The following is a 16,601-nucleotide window of genomic DNA, read 5'->3' on the forward strand; positions in this document are numbered from 1 at the left end:
CATACCCCTGGCAAATTCTGACTTAAGTACTTTTATTAAACCAGCAAGTTTTGACCGGAAATGACACAGGCTTCTCCCAAAAGACAATAAGACGATGTACAAGAGGCATCATTGTGGAAAAAAATATTTCTCAGCTTTTATTTACATTTGAACAAAAAGTGGCATGTGCAAAATTATTCATACTCTTTGCAAACTGTCACAGTCTATGGGAAAATCCAAAGTTCTATACCATTCCAAATAGTCCAAGCTGTTCTAAAGCATCCTAATTACCCTGATTCATTGGGAACAGCTGTTTTAATCCACTCAACAGGTGAAAAACAGAAGCTCTCTGCTGTTGGTTTGTGGACAGTCATGGCTAAGACAAAGGTGCTCACTGAGGACCTGGGGCTGCGCATTGTGGCTGCTCACAAGTTAGAGAAAGGCTATAAGACCATATCTAAATGTTTTGAAGTTCCAGTGGCTACAGTGCAAATGAAATACAAATACAAATTAAATAATTAAATACAAGACGTTCCGCACTGTGAAAAATCTCAGAGGACGTGGTCGGAAGCCAAAAGTGACGCCTGTGCTGGTCAGGAGGTGAGAGAGGTAAAAAAAGAATCTAAGGATCACCACCAAGGCCATCCTGATGAATCTGGGCTCTGCTGGTTGCAACATCTCGAGGCAGACAGTCCAACAGACACTGCACACCGCTGGGTTCCACGGACGCAGACCAAGGAGGACACCACTTCTCCAGATAAGGCACACAAAGGCTCGCTTGGCCATTGCAAATGTTCATCTGGACAAAGAAGAAGACTTCTGGTCTTCTGTTTTTATGGTCAGATGAAACAAAAATTGGATTGTTTGGCCACAATGATGTAGCCTTCATTTGGCGTAAAAAAGGAGAAGCCTTCAACCCTAAGAACACCATTTCCACTGTCAAACATGGTGGTGGGAACCTAATGTTTTGGGGTGTTTTTCAGCCGGTGGACCAGGGAACCTTATCACAGTAAACAGCACCATGAAAAGGGAGCAATGCATCAAAATTCTCAACAACAACATCAGGCAGTTGGCAGAGAAACTTGGCCTTGGGCCTTTCAGCACAACAATGACCCAAAACACACAGCAAAAGTGGTGAAGAAATGGTTAGCAGACAAAAACATTAATGTTTTGCAGTGGCCCAGCCAGAGTCCTGACTTAAATCCAATTGAGAATCTGTGGAGGGAGCTAAAGATCAGGTTGATGGCAAGGAAACACTTCAACCTGAAAGAGTTGGAGCTCATCGCTAAAGATGAATGGGCAAAAATACCAGTGGAGATATGCAAAAAAGCTGGTCAGCAATTATAGGAAGCATTTGATTGCTGTAATAGCCAATAACGGCTGTTCTATTGATTATTGAGAAGGGTATGAATACTTTTGGACATGCCACTTTTTGTTCAAATGTAAATAAAAGATATGTAATAATTTTTCCACAATGATGCCTCTTGTACATCGTCTTATTATTTTATGGGAGACGTGTCATTTCTAATAAAAAAAACTTGCTGGTTGAATAAAAGTAACTTTAAGTCAGAATTTGCCAGGGGTATGAATAATTTCAGGCTTGACTCTATACACACACACACACTTCTATAAAAAGGCAAAAGCAGTAAATGCAGCAAACAACACCATTTTTATTTTCATAAAATAAAATGATTTTATTCTGATGTTGAGGCAAACCCTAAGAAAAGGTAAAACTTTTTTAAATTTTGTATTTTTCTATAAAAACTGCAGTGCTGGGCAACAATTAATCACATCCCAGATATGTTGTTGTGTACATAATGTATGTACATAATGCATATTTATTATGTATATATAAGGACACAGTATATATTTTGAAAATGTTTACAGGTATTTACATGTGTGTGTATATATATATATATACAAATACATTTTTTATTAAATATGTGCATGTGTGTGTATTTATTTATACATAATAAATATACAGTACACACACATATATTATGTACACTAACTTTTATTTTGGATGCGATAATCACTGCCCAGCACTTTTTAGTCATCATATCAACCTTTTGTATAAAATAAACCCCAAATGCATGAACATGAAAAAAAAAAACATTTCTATGAACTTATCCTGTGAATTTTTAACTATTTAATTTGACTTACGTTACCTAGGTGGTTTAATATTTTGAAGCAACAAATCCTTTAAAAATGCATAAGCGTCATTGCTTGAGACCCATATGATGAGGATAAAACGTATAAATATCGCCACCTAGTGGCACGAAGCTAAGACGCAAAATACAATGCAAGTAGAGTAGTCAACATTTTAAGTAGATCAAGTTGTCCTAAAACCAAAACAATACCCGTTCTTGTCCTAGGACAACTCTGATTAACTTTTTTTATCCACTTCAAATGCTGACTATTATAGAATGTGTATAGCATTAGCAAGGGTGTCCAAACTCAGTCCTGGAGGGCAACTATCCTGCAGACTCTACAGGATAGTTGCCCTCCAGGACTGAGTTTGGAAACCCTTGCTAATGCTATAAAGTGTAGAGTTTAGCTCCAACTTATACCTGACTGAAAGTTTCTAGTATGCCTCAATAGACCTTGAATAGCTGGTTCAGAAGCGTTTAATTGGGACATTGGCCCTCCAGGAGCAGGATTGTACACCCTTTGTTTACAGTTTTATCCCCGATGTGAAGTAATTCCAAATTTACACAGATACCTTAAACATATAATTCTCAAATAATATACTGGAGTCATCATAAAACAGCTGCAGTGAGACACATGTTTTATAATAACACCTTTTAATGCAAAAACAATAAAAATGATCCAGTATTGTATTTATTTCTATACAATAAAATTACTAAAATGTAACTAATCCATTGGAAAATAAAACAATATTTTTTTGTTACGTGTTAACTGATGTTGTTCCAGGATGCCTCTGTGAACAGGGACAAGTGACTCGGTCTCCTGAACAAGGTTTATTCTGTAAGGTTGTGCGTGTGTATATATGTACGCGTGTGTGTGTGTGTGTGTGTGTGTGTGTGTGTGTGTGTGTGTTTGTGTTGGGGGAGGTTCATCTGTTGGTAAACGTCTTGTCTCTGTACAGGTGCGTTGCAGAGTCGAGTGTGCAGTAATAGTGTCCATGTGCAACCATTTCAAAATCTTGCCATCCAGTTACATAGCGTACTTCTGAGTCCATTCCCTTGCCAGTCTGTTATACCTAAAAGACAAGAAAATAAACATGTTACAGCTATGGAAATACAGCTATAATTGAACCAGATGGGTGAAGATGGTTCATACAGACGCAGCCATTTTACAAATAAAACTAAAATAAGGTCACTTACTTATCTTTGTCCGATTTGTAGATGTGTGCAATATCGGGAACTAAAGGGTCATCTGGATTCGGGTCACAAAGGAGGGAGCATATGGATAATAAAACTGAAAAACAGCAATAGAAAACAGCTATATTATTTCAGTGGTCTTGATAAAAGCAACACTGCTCATAATTAATTAAATAGTCACTTTATGTGCCATAATGCTGAGCCTCACCTATTTAAGTCAAGTCTTATACTCTTTGCATGTCAATTCCATATCTATATACTGGATAATTTCCTTTTATTGGGATCCTTTATTACTAAGAGCCTTCTATTATCTATTGAAACCCACAATAATATGTGACCCTGGACCACAAAACCAGTCATAAGGTAAAATTTTACAAAACTGAGATGTATACATCATATGAAAGCTCAATAAATAAGCTTTCTATTGATATATGGTTTGTTAGGATGATTGGCCGAGATACAACTATTTGAAAATCTGGAATCTGAGGGTGCAAAAAAATCTAAATACTGAGAAAATCACCTTTAAAGTTGTCCAAATTAAGTTCTTAACAATGCATATTACTAATCAAAAATTACATTTTGATATATTTATAGTACGAATTTTACAAAATATCTTCCAGGGTCACATATTTACAATATCAGTAAGCTTAATATATATAAAGTCATCATTTATTGGGTACTTTCAATTGGGAGGTGGCTGTCCCAAACCCTAACCCTTAATTTCAATTTATAAAAGTAATATTGGAAAAGGAAATTATTTTATTATATTGTTGTTTTTAAGTAAAGTTTAAAGATAAAATTAATTTTATATTTCCTTGAAATATTATTTATATTTTCATGAAACTACTGAAACAGTGTATGTTTTAGTCCACTGGCTAAGATTTATGATCAGGAAATATTCCTGTGTCCCTCTCTCTTATAGCTACAAGGTGTGAGTAAATATGCCCTATCATTTTGGAGTAAATTGTTTTCAAAAGTCTGAAAATCTATGTGTAACTTTAAGGAACTTTACTACCGAACAGCATTTTTCTATAATTAAACACTTTTTTGTGAGTTATTCCATAACATTTCGTTTTTATATATGTACAACTGTTCAGAACTGTGCTAGCTAACCATGTGCTGATTAGCATCTTTGAGCTAGGTTCAAAAGTATCTAAAATTATCACTACCGAAACAGTCACAACCAAAACATGCCATCATTGTTTCGTTAGTTACAAAAAGGAACATTTAATCTTTTATTTGGGGAAATAAACACAATTTTAATACAGCTATGCAAGTTTTCAGTATTTTAGTATATTTTAGTAGTGTTAGTAAGGTATGTGAGTTAAAATTCCGATGTGGTCGCTACCAAAACATGACCAAAACATGGGATGTTTTGTCAAAAGTAAAGTATACTGAATTAGCAACTAAGATGTTATGATAGTGTAGTGTTTGGATCAATATATATTTAAACTAATGAATCCTTAAGTTTGAAATCAGTACGATCAACTTTTAGACTTTTACAAAGAAAAAGTGGATTTAAAATACAACAAATCCTATAAATCACACTTATTGATTAACCTCTGAAAACTTTTTAATAAAACAGAAAAAATATATATTTACAAGGAAGATGTAAGCAAAATCTTAATAGGTCAATATAACCCTTCTTATTAAATGTTATATTACTGTGTTTTGGTAGTGACAAATTTGGGGAGAGGACAAATATTCCAAAACATTCTGAAAATACTAGAAAATGTGTACCTTGGATATTATGCAATTTTGCATACATACAATTTTTCCAACTCTGTAGAATAACCTGTTTATGATAAACAGACCATATTTGTGCTCTCTAACCTTTGGATACCGTGAGGGCAGGTGACCACTGGGAGCGCAGAATGTCCAAACAGATGCTTCCATTACTGTTGATATTTGGGTGGTAGATTTTTGTTGTGAAGGCAACCTATTAGCAACACAGTGTCAAATATCTACAACAAATAATTTATGGAAGACATAAGACCAGATGTAGTTCTCCACTCACCTTTGGTGGTTTAAAGGGATAATCAGTGGGGAAATGGATTGTGAGGAAGAAAACCCCTCCCTGATATGGACTATCGCTCTAGGGAGAGATACAAAAAAAAGAGTGTTAGTGTATGACAGAAGTAATCTTCTCTCCACATTTCATAAAATAAACTTTAAAGTGGAATTATTTGTGTGTACTTACTGGGCCCATTATTGTCGCCTGCCAGTGAAACACTGAAAGTACAAACATAATATATTGAGTAAACTATGGTGTCAAAGTATTAAAGGTCAGCATTAAGTAGATAGTTAGCAGACAAACTTACAATCTTCTCCGAGTGGTCCAGCTGAGCACTGCGAGGGTGGATCCCGTTGCAAGTCCTGTAGCTCCTACAAATACAGTAGAAATGTATAAATGTATATTTATATGCATCAAAAACATTTCATGTTGCCGACAGTTAACAGTGGGGAAAAAAAAAGAAAAAACACAATATCAAGTTTTGATACTAAAATTCATGTCTTATAAATGCAATGTTTTATCATAAAGAATGTGTTTTACAGTATTTATTAAAAGTTTACTGTTGATATATTTTTACTTTTTAAATGTAACAGTTATACCTGTTTAGAAAATGCGTTTGCTACACAAAATTACGTTTTTCATCTCATATTTACACTTTGTAATCTTATTTGATATATATATATATATATATATATATGTGTGTGTGTGTGTACATACATACATGTGTACACACACATTATATATTTTATATAGTTAGTGTTGTGAGTTTCATATTATATATACTGTTTTCTACATGTTGAGAATTATTTTATGACATACCTACTGTTTAAAAGAGGATAACCTTTTTAACTAGAGATGCTAAGACATCCGTCGACAATCTAAATCAATGTAATGGCATACCTATTACAGGTATAATGTAATATTTTTGATGTCCTATAAGACTTCATTCCGCTTTGTTCTCGACATCAAGCTCTTTTCATCTGGCCGAAAAATAAATTCTTCTAACCTTCTGACTTTATGTAGTAATGTGGACCGAGAGATGCTTCATTGTATCAGTTATGTGTATATCTTTTGGATCGCCGTAATGCTATTCTACTTTCAAAACGTTTATTCTGTTTAGAAATAAAAAAAAATATTACCTTCTGGATCCTTTTCAAAGCCATCAGATCTCCGCTTCTTTTCTCCGCCTGAGGATGTGAAGGGAACAACAATGAGAGGGCGGACATGAGAGGAGTTTACTTCAAAATAAAAGTCCTTGTACCCTGTCATGGACCTGTGCTCAAATACCAAAATAAAGCGATGTGTGGGACGGTTCGTTTTGTGTGGTTCAGGATGCGAAGTATTCAGACTTTAAATAATAATTGATGAATTATAAATTCTTTTTTTGTAGTAGATATACAGTCAAGCCCGAAATTATTCATACCCCTGGCAAATTCTGACTTAAAGTTACTTTTATTCAACCGGCAAGTTTTTTTTTTTTTATTAGAAATGGCACAGACGTCTCTCAGAAGATAATAAGACGATGTACAAGAGGCATCATTGTGGAAAAAAAAATATTACTTATCTTAAAATTATTCATACCCTTCTGAATAATCAATAGAAAAGCCTTTATTGGCTATTACAGCAATCAAATGCTTCATATAATTGCTGACCAGCTTTTTTGCATGTCTCCACTGGTATTTTTGCCCATTCATCTTTAGCGATGAGCCCCAACTCTTTCATGTTGGAGGGTCTCCTTGCCATCACCCTGATCTTTAGCTCCCTCCACAGATTCTCAATTGGATTTAAGTCAGCACTCTGGCTGGGCCACTGCAAAACATTAATGTTTACTGTCTACTAACCATTTCTTCACCACTTTTGCTGTGTGTTTTGGGTCGTTGTTGTGCTGAAATTTCCACTGGTGCCCAAGGCAGGCTGCCCGATGTTGTTGTTGAGAATTTTGATGTATTGCTCCTTTTTCATGGTGCCGTTTACTGTAATTAGGTTCCCTGGTCCACCGGCTGAAAAAACACCCCCAGAACATTAGGTTCCCACCACCATGTTTGACAGTGGAAATGGTGTTCTTATAGGGTTGAAGGCTTCTCCTTTTTTACGCCAAATGAAGGCTACATCATTGTGGCCAAACAATTCAATTTTTGTTTCATCTGACCATAAAACAGAAGACCAGAAGTCTTCTTCTTTGTCCAGATGAGCATTTGCAAAGGCCAAGCGGGCTTTTGTGTGCCTTATCTGGAGAAGTGGTGTCCTCCTTGGTCTGCGTCCGTGGAACCCAGCGGTGTGCAGTGTCTGTTGAACTGTCTGCCTTGAGATGTTGCCACCAGCAGAGCCTAGGTTCATCAGGATGGCCTTGGTGGTGATCCTTGCCAGCACAGGTGTCACTTTTGGCTTCCAAACATGTCCTCTGAGATTTTTCACAGTGTGGAATGTCTTGTATTTTTTAATAATACTTTGCACTGTAGCTACTGGAAACAGTTAGATATGGTCTTATAGCCCTTTCTCTAACTTGTGAGCAGCCACAATGCGCAGCCGCAGGTGCTCAGTGAGCTACTTTGTCTTATGCTGCCTTCATGTGATATGGGAAAGATGATGCTTTCCACTTGTGAAGTGGAAATTACCAGTGTGTCGTGTTCAGGTGCTTTTGTTGTCGTAGTGAAGAGAAACATGGCGAACTCGCAATTTGTCCTCACATGCTACTTTGGTAAAACAGACCGAATAAAATAACATGAGAAAACTGCCTCCTTCAGAACACTGTACCGCACAGCACCCTACTGGAGGCGAGCCACGACGAGCTAGCATCTTCTCTTAACGGTATTTTTAAAGACAACACTACGTTTAAATAGCGACGTTATTAAAATCCTTTATGCCCCAGCATTATGGGGGCTGCAAACTAATCAACTAAACAGCAGAGAACTTTTAACATCACGCAATGCTTATCATTCAGTATAGTTTCGTTGCTGTCCGCCATGTTGAAAGGTCAAAGTTTATCCCATCTCGGCAACTCGGGTATCATAAAAAATTTCGAGCTTTCCAGTGGAAATTACAACGTGAGTGGGTGTTCATGTGCAATTTAGATGTCGGATTTTGGTATTTACCATAATTACGATAGCACATGAAGGCAGCATTAGCCATGACTGTCCACAAACCAACAGCAGAGAGCTTCTGTTTTTCACCTGTTGAGTTGATTAAAACAGCTGTTCCCAATAAATCAGGGTAATTAGGATGCTTTAGAAAAGCTTGGACTATTTGGAATGGTATAGAACTTTGGATTTTCCCATAGACTGTGACAGTTTGCAAAGGGTATGAATAGTTTTGGACATGCCACTTTTTGTTCAAATGTAAATAAAAGCTGAGAAATATTTTTTTCCACAATGATGCCTCTTTTACATCGTCTATCTTTTGGGAGAAGCCTGTGTCATTTCCGGTCAAAAAAACTTGCTGGTTGAATAAAAGTAACTTTAAGTCAGAATTTGCCAGCGGTATGAATAATTTCGGGCTTGACTGTATGTATTCACACTTCTGTTCATTAAGGAATTCAGGAGCACGTGCACACCCCTCATTTTAGAGAGGCCTGGCAACTAACAAGAGATATCCAAAGAATCCTGTACAAAGTGTATGTTCCCAGGAAATCATAAATTAATACACTATGACGTGATTAAAAGCACCTGCCAAATAAAAGCATGTAAAAGTAGCCCCAAATGTAGGCTACTAAGTCGGAAGGGAAGGGAACTGGAAGGACAGAGTGTTTTGTGGATGGGTGATGAGGGATTACTGTAATTCATTTTTGACGCAGGATGCAGATGTTCTGTGTGCTAATCGCAAATTAGAGCTAATCCCAATAAACAACATATCAGACAGAATTACTGGCTGCATCATCTGCGTTGGACCCCACTTCACTGTGGTGTGTGAGTTACATGTTTACTTGCTGAACATAATCTGCTTGTTTGTGTAGTTTTGTGTCCACAGTTTTCATATCACATCTGCTCAGAGATACTTTCATATGATACATTTAATTCATACATGCTAATCTATCTATCTATCAGTCAATCATCTATCTGTCTGTCTGTCTCTCTCTTATATTATATAGGCTCAGTAACTAATTTTATTTGAATCTATTTTTATATATTATTTTTTTTGTTTGTATTTATATACACTATAATAATATATTATTTTAAATAATAATTATTATTTTAAATATATCTATCTATATCTATATATCTAATTTATTTTCATTATATTATATTATTTAAATTAATATTATATTAAATAGGCTTAGTAAAAAAAGTCATTTTATTCTATTTTAATTTATTTAAATATGATAAATATATTATTTATTTTTTATATAGAATATAATTTATTATATCTATCTATCTATCTATCTATCTATCTATCTATCTATCTATCTATCTATCTATCTATCTATCTATCTATCTATCATCTATCTATCTATCTATCAGTCAATCATCTATCTGTCTGTCTGTCTGTCTGTCTCTCTCTTATATTATATAGGCTCAGTAACTAATTTTATTTGAATCTATTTTTATATATTATTTTTTTATTTGTATTTATATATTTATATATTGTATTTTATAATTATTATTTTAAATATATCTATCTATATCTATATATCTATATATGTAATTTATTTTCGTTATATTATATTATTTAAATTAATATTATATTAAATAGGCTTAGTAAAAAATCATTTTATTCTATTTTAATTTATTTAAATATAATAAATATATTATTTATTTTGTTTGTATTTATATAGAATATAATTTATTCTATCTATCTATCTATCTATCTATCTATCTATCTATCTATCTATCTATCTATCTATCTATCTATCTATCTATCTATCTATCTATCTATCTATCTATCATCTATCTATCTATCTATCTATCTATCTATCTATCTATCTATCTATCTATCTATCTATCTATCTGTCTATCTATCTATCTGTCTGTCTGTCTGTCTGTCTGTCTGTCTCTCTCTCTTATATTATATCATATTATATTATATAGGCTCAGTAACGAATTTCATTTTATTTTAATTGATTAAATATATTATTTAATATATTGTTTATTTTGTTTATATTTATATATAATATAATAATATATTATTTAATATATTACTTATTTTGCTTGTATTTATATATAATATAATAATAGTCTGTCTGTGTATCTATCTATTATCTATATATTATATTATATTATTTATTTTCATTATATTATATTATATTATTATTTTCATTATATTATATTATATTACATTATAATATATTATATTATATATTTTCATTAATTTATTTTTTATTATATTATATTATATAGGCTCAGTAACAAATTTAATTTTATTCTATTTTAATTTATTTATTGTTTAATATAGGATTTATTTTGTTTGTATTTATTTATTTATTACAATATAATAATATATTAGTTTTTACCTCTGATATATATTATTTTGATTTATTGCAGCTTGTAGCCTTCTTTCATTTGGCCACTAGATGGAAGCAATACACGATCAAAACATGTTGACACGGTCACCTGTTATTGCATTGTAGACCTTTAGGCATTGTGCATCTCATTGCCTTTAGATTCGGGACACTCAAAAATTGTACAGTAAGTGATAAATAATATATGTCTGTCACCCCATTTATTTAGTGTATTTGTTTACCAGTTGAGGTGAGTACGCACAATTAATATTGTCTGACATTACAGAAACTTCAGCAGCGAAACCACTAGAGCCTGCGCTTTAGTTATGCATTAAAATGCCAACTGGTCTCACTTCATCGTGTCAGCTTCATCAGGGAAACGCTGAACCAAATCAGCTTTGTTCAGTGATTCCACATGGCTTGCCAAACGACTGCTGTGTGCCAAATGCACATCTGCATGTTTGGAGCTCTCCGCGCTGCTAAGCTACTTACAAATTAGCAGTGGACATAATATTTTCTCTTTATCATTATCATAAACATCACAGCTTTGGTCTCTGCCAATCCTTCTATCCCTCACACAAACACACGCACACACTGAGTACAACAAACATGGCTAATTTTTACAACGGGTGCTTGGCTCTGAAGCATCTGAAAATCTCTTGTGTGGGGTTAAAGTTAAGCCTATTATTATTGTTGTTGTTGTTTTCTGTAGGAAGGCTAAAATGTAGCTATAGTCATTTATTATGCTGCTCTTTGGAATACTTGACTCTGATTGGTCAATCGCGACATTCAACGAAAAAAAGAGGAAAACAATCACACCCTGTCATAAACTCACAGTGCTTACAGATGTTTATGTAACTCTTCTTTGGAATGCCCTAAAATCAGGTTATTTAATTTTGTTTTTCATTAATGGCCATTTCCAACAACAGTCAGGATTATCTTCCTGTCTAACCCTGAGCGTAATAGTTTAAAAAGGACCCATCATCTATAATTGTTATTTTGTTAAAGGCAGTTGGCACGAAAGATTATTGGGATCAGCAGTGATTGATAATATTTTAATAATTTAATTCCTAGGTCCTGAGCTTGTCTCAGGCTGAAGTGTTTTTAATCTCTGTTTTCATGGCCCTCTCCTCTGCTAATCTGTTTTTCTATTATTCTCTTTAAACCCCTAACAAAACAATTACTTTTCCTAATGTCATATTATTGAGATTACCTTTGAAAAACAATAGATACTATCAAATTGTTTATATACCCATTACCAAATGACAGCAAATTTCATAGAAACTTTATCCACCTTGTTTTTAAGGTAACAACAGGTGCGGCCATTTTGCAATTCCAATTACTTTAACTGTACAAAACTGTATATCTACAATATCTATGTACAAAAATAGTTTGCTTGATATTGCTAACTGGTATTTGTTATAATTTATTTAAATATATTATCGTATTGTAGCGCAAATGGGTTAGCCTACAGTTTTGTTGTTGTTGTTTTGTCTACCAGTTGTTTACTTCCGACTTTTGAATCGGAAGTCAAGCAGATTCATAGAAAATAACTTATTTCCGCGAAATGAGTTGGATACTTTTACTACACGCCAAAAAGAACACTAATAATAGGCCTATTAATGTTTAGTAATTATTTTGTTTATATTTATTATATCCACCTTTTTCTGAAAGCTCATCTGACTGGAAAGGTGCTTTACATTTCCGGTCTCTGGTGTTTCTAGTCAAATTAACATATTTTCCGAGCCGATAATGTAACGTTAAACCTGCGCACATTTTTATATTTAGTTATATTGAAAGTTTCAGTTCAGTCGACTTTTTTTAACCCCTTTTTAACGTGGGTTTCTATGGAGACCGGAACACAAAAGCACCCAAATGAAGGCATTTGTGTGATATAATAGAATATAAAATATAAAATATTATGATTATGCTTCGGTATTAGAGCTAAACCTTTGCAATAAACAACTGGATAATGAAGTGATTTTAATGAATAATGATACAATAAGTAATATAACAAAACTGTTTATCAGTTTCCATTGACCATGATGTGAATTTAAACACAGAGGTCTAACTAACTCTATAGAACAGAATAGAACGAACTTGATTTTGTAGATCTGCAGGTGATGTTCTTGCATAACATATCTGCAGAGCTGAGGTTGTTTAAATGAAAATATGTGGGCATGGATCATAAAGGCAGGTTGACATGAATTAAAAATGATTGGGTTTTTGAGTAGTCTGACAGTTTCTGGGAAACAAAGTGCTTAACCTTGTTGTTGTTTGGCTTAAATACCCTTTTTGCCAGATGGAAGAAGTGTTAACACACCATCTAACAGGTCAGCAGTATCTATACTGGAAGACATCTGTATACCTTTGTCATGTCTTTGACTGCAAGAAGACTGGGACCAATGATGAGAGCCAATTTCTTACACTTCCTTCTATGTGACAAGTCAAGGTAATTTTCTGTGACATCTGGTGTGCCAAAACAATGAAGAAACAGAAGGCAGGAATCAAAAGCATAAAATATGTTTTAATTTTCATTTTCATGTCATGATGTGGACTTGTTTTTGCAGGTTTTATATTGCTCTGTTGATGACATTGATGGATGCAAAACATTCGTCATCACAGCAGGTAAAGTGCTTTAGAAATTCTAGAGACTTTCTGTTCTCCAGACACATACCGTATTACAATAGGGAACTATTATGACATTCACAATAGTGGTGAACAAGTGGTCACCCCGCAGTGACTTTGAAAGAGAAAAAGAAAGAAAATGTCTTCCATGAACATAACATAAAACATTATTTAACACTTTTTACATGAATCATTTTTTACACATGAAAGATGACATAAAAACAAACGGTCTGTAGTGTTCAAATATTTGATAGACAACAACAAAAAAATCCAGAGGAAAGCTGACAAACAAAACCACTGTCAAAAGGTGAGATACTGTATAAACCAATAGTCCTTTTGTGGTCTTTAAAATTGTCCATATTCACTTGCATTTTTAACTCTCCGTCTCAGAATCACTGCTGTCTTCTGTGCGAGGTGGTGACCTTTTCAAAGTGCTTTTACTTTCTTGTTTTGAAGTGCTAGACAAATCTATTGCCATGTCTTCCGAGTCGTCTGCTCCATTAGGTCCACTCGACCATGTCGTGTCGCTGTCTTTCGCCTTGTGTTCCTCCGAATACGAATCTGAGTGTGTTGATTCAGGTGTGCCGGGAGGTTTTTTTGAAATTTCCAAAGACTTTTTATGCATTCCTAAAAAAGAATAAAATGCAGATGCAATTAAAAATTCATCTTAAATAGTTTTTCCAGCCTAATTTATGTACATTTAAGTCTATAGATTTAAGTGTAAAATATGGGCAACACCAGACAGACATTCACAAGACACCTCAGCTATGTATTCAAGTGATCAAATACATATTTGAGTCTTTGAGTACTAAATAGAAAAACCACCTGTTGGCTCACCTAGCAGCCAGGGAGCACACGAGCCCATCATGCCGTTCTTGGCCGAGTTGATGATGGATTCTGGAAGAGGAATGGAGTGACGGACCATGGCACCATACAGCCCATATTCAGCCATTACGCTGCTGCGGCCCCAGCACTTCTCTCTTTTCCTCCACTTAGCACGTCGGTTTTGAAACCATACCTGAACAAAAACAAACATGAGCATTAGCTATTTGAGTAAGTGAAAGATCAAGAAAGAAAAAAGAGGGAAAAAACTGAAAGCATTCTACCTGTATCCTGTCCTCTGGTAGCTCTGTCTTCATAGCCAGCATTTCTCTTGCGTAAACATCTGGATAGTGCGCTTCATGAAAGGCTTTCTCCAGCTCCTCGAGCTGATGGGAGGTGAAAACTGTCCTGAAAATCAAAACGAGATCCTTTTGGTTCACTTGATCCTTACTGATTAAATGTTTAATGCTTAATGCATTTCATTTCATTACATACCTGTGCCTTCGCTTCTTCCTCTTTTGTGAATTCCCTGAGTTTTTCCCATCATTGCGATCCCCGGAAAGACAATCATCATCTGTAATGGAAAAAAAAAGTTAATAAAACACAAAAATCCTTGACAGGTTGGAAAACACTGTGCATCAGATTTATAAATAAAAATATTTATATATATATATATATAAAAATAATATAAAAAAAGTGACTAAAATGTTAACAGGTTTTATTTAAGTCAAAAACATTTAATAGATTTTTAAATTAATACACTATTTTGAAAGTATATTATTATTTAAAACTAGTAAACAAAATAACAAAATTATTCGTTTAAAAAAAATTAAAGTCAACTTTAGGGTCCGTTTCAGCACCAACTTCTGTGAACAGCTCTTCAAACATCAAATAAAGTGATTCGTACCGGAATAGGCGTCCCGTTGCTGTTCCAGATTCTGCATGAAGTGGCTCTCTGTCCGTGACTGCAAGAGCGGGATGTGGCTCGGGAGAAAACACGGTGCCCCGGGAGGTTGTTGAGCCGCCAAACTGCAGAGAAAACCCAAGCCGAGCGGCAAAGATCCTCCCGGGAAAGCAAATCCTCCGACCGCCGCGCTCTGGCCCTCTCCATTGGCCCCTGCGCCTGGACCGGACTGATGCGGTTGAAGTTCCGACTCCAAACCGAGGAGATCTGTGATTGCGAACCCTTTAGATCTAAATCCAGACCCATTAAGACGTGATTTGTCGATTCCGAATGAGGGGTACAGTTTAACCTTCGGTTTCTCGTCTATAGCCTCTTCTCTTCCCGTCATGGTGGCAGTTTTGTTTAATTCACTTTCCCTCTGAGGAGGTCAGGCTGGTGGGACGGTTAAGCGCGCTGGCGGGACCATTTATCCGTTTGTCCAATCCAACAGATCATCGCACTGTCCAATCAGATTGAACATCAGATATGTCTACAGTGAGTAGGCGTGTCCCTTTTTCAATCACAAAGGATTAATTGCCACCAATTTTCCCTTTAATCCGATAAGGATTTTCCTCTCCTATCTGAATTGGTTCTAAGTAGTTTTTTTCCCTTTGGATGGAAGATTTCACTCTTTCGCGACGAGTTGTGGGTTATTGAAAATATTTAATATTTAATCTCATTTGAATAAAAATTAATTAGAAACGAGAAACCAGAACGAGTATCTACCTTTCGTGACATTTCTTTATCATTCGATAGCCGTATTCAAATTTTTAATAACGCCTAAATAAGTAATTACTATAATAATTACTAATTTTGTTATTTCTCCTCTAAATTTTTATAACCATAAGTATTTATTTAAATCATTAAAACCTTTTATTGCCAAGTTTACATTGGACTATGCATCTAGTTTGATTGTAAATTAAAAAAATTATAATTTTGCCATTTTTGCTGTTTAAAGAAATTATTTCGCTGCCTTAAAATGCACACTGAGGGAACATACATATATTTTTTTATAAAAGGATTAATTTGCCTGTCGTATATTTAAACTTAAATATTGTTTTAACACTGAGAAATCGAAATCAGTAACAACGTAGGCTATTACATCTTTAATTTAATACTATATTAGAAAACAGCTAATCAGCTTTTGACAGTGAATTGCTCCTAATGTGCTTTTATTTATTTAATATTCGCTATTATATATATGATTGACTAAACTATTCCCACCTTCCACCAAATTTCCTTATCTGAACAGGTCTATTGGAATAAAAAAACACAGTTGTCTTGATGTGATCCATTTCGTCCACTGAATTATTACGTCAACGAGGGAAAACTTTGAGCGTGAAAGATATTGGGAAATGCTGTAGCATAGGCCATCCCATGTGTTTCAATAACAGGAGAAAAAACGTAAAACATCTCAGGCAGTCTGTTTCAAAAAGAAGC

The 16,601-nt window shown here is 34.6% G+C and overlaps 2 protein-coding genes across 3 annotated transcripts; both read right to left on the bottom strand.

Annotated features, from left to right (window-relative positions):
* Positions 1–2,766: 2,766 nt before the first annotated feature.
* Positions 2,767–6,555, bottom strand: ube2d1a (ubiquitin-conjugating enzyme E2D 1a). Its single transcript, XM_073826880.1, has 7 exons — positions 6,477–6,555; positions 5,645–5,708; positions 5,524–5,555; positions 5,341–5,418; positions 5,157–5,262; positions 3,327–3,420; positions 2,767–3,202 (listed from the first exon to the last, which is right to left on the bottom strand). The coding sequence occupies exons 1-7, from the start codon at positions 6,498–6,500 to the stop codon at positions 3,157–3,159; spliced, it is 444 nt and encodes a 147-aa protein (XP_073682981.1). The 5' UTR covers positions 6,501–6,555; the 3' UTR covers positions 2,767–3,156.
* A 6,720-nt stretch (positions 6,556–13,275) lies between these two features.
* Positions 13,276–15,543, bottom strand: vsx1 (visual system homeobox 1 homolog, chx10-like). Of its 2 annotated transcripts, none has more exons than XM_073827444.1 (5): positions 15,126–15,543; positions 14,714–14,792; positions 14,503–14,626; positions 14,234–14,414; positions 13,276–14,023 (listed from the first exon to the last, which is right to left on the bottom strand). In XM_073827444.1, the coding sequence occupies exons 1-5, from the start codon at positions 15,508–15,510 to the stop codon at positions 13,770–13,772; spliced, it is 1,023 nt and encodes a 340-aa protein (XP_073683545.1). In that variant the 5' UTR covers positions 15,511–15,543; the 3' UTR covers positions 13,276–13,769. The 2 variants fall into 2 exon arrangements, with proteins under 2 accessions (XP_073683545.1, XP_073683544.1); XM_073827443.1 differs by having other exon boundaries at positions 14,222–14,414.
* Positions 15,544–16,601: the final 1,058 nt, after the last annotated feature.

The sequence above is a fragment of the Garra rufa genome, chromosome 21, assembly GCF_049309525.1.
Source record: "Garra rufa chromosome 21, GarRuf1.0, whole genome shotgun sequence".
Taxonomy (NCBI): domain Eukaryota; kingdom Metazoa; phylum Chordata; class Actinopteri; order Cypriniformes; family Cyprinidae; genus Garra; species Garra rufa.

What these genes read in the sequence shown, in the direction of transcription:
- vsx1 (XM_073827443.1), bottom strand. Translation starts at nt 15,510, where the DNA reads ATGACGGGAAGAGAAGAGGCTATAGACGAGAAACCGAAGGTTAAACTG. An exon ending in GCAACGGGACGCCTATTCCG is followed by an intron (nt 14,793 to 15,125) that starts GTACGAATCACT and finishes TTTCCATTACAG; the next exon opens with ATGATGATTGTCTTTCCGGG. An exon ending in GCTGCTAGGTGAGCCAACAG is followed by an intron (nt 14,024 to 14,221) that starts GTGGTTTTTCTA and finishes ATTCTTTTTTAG; the next exon opens with GAATGCATAAAAAGTCTTTG.
- ube2d1a (XM_073826880.1), bottom strand. Translation starts at nt 6,500, where the DNA reads ATGGCTTTGAAAAGGATCCAGAAG. An exon ending in TGCCCTCACGGTATCCAAAG is followed by an intron (nt 3,421 to 5,156) that starts GTTAGAGAGCAC and finishes GCTGTTTTTCAG; the next exon opens with TTTTATTATCCATATGCTCC. An exon ending in TACAAATCGGACAAAGATAA is followed by an intron (nt 3,203 to 3,326) that starts GTAAGTGACCTT and finishes CTTGTCTTTTAG; the next exon opens with GTATAACAGACTGGCAAGGG.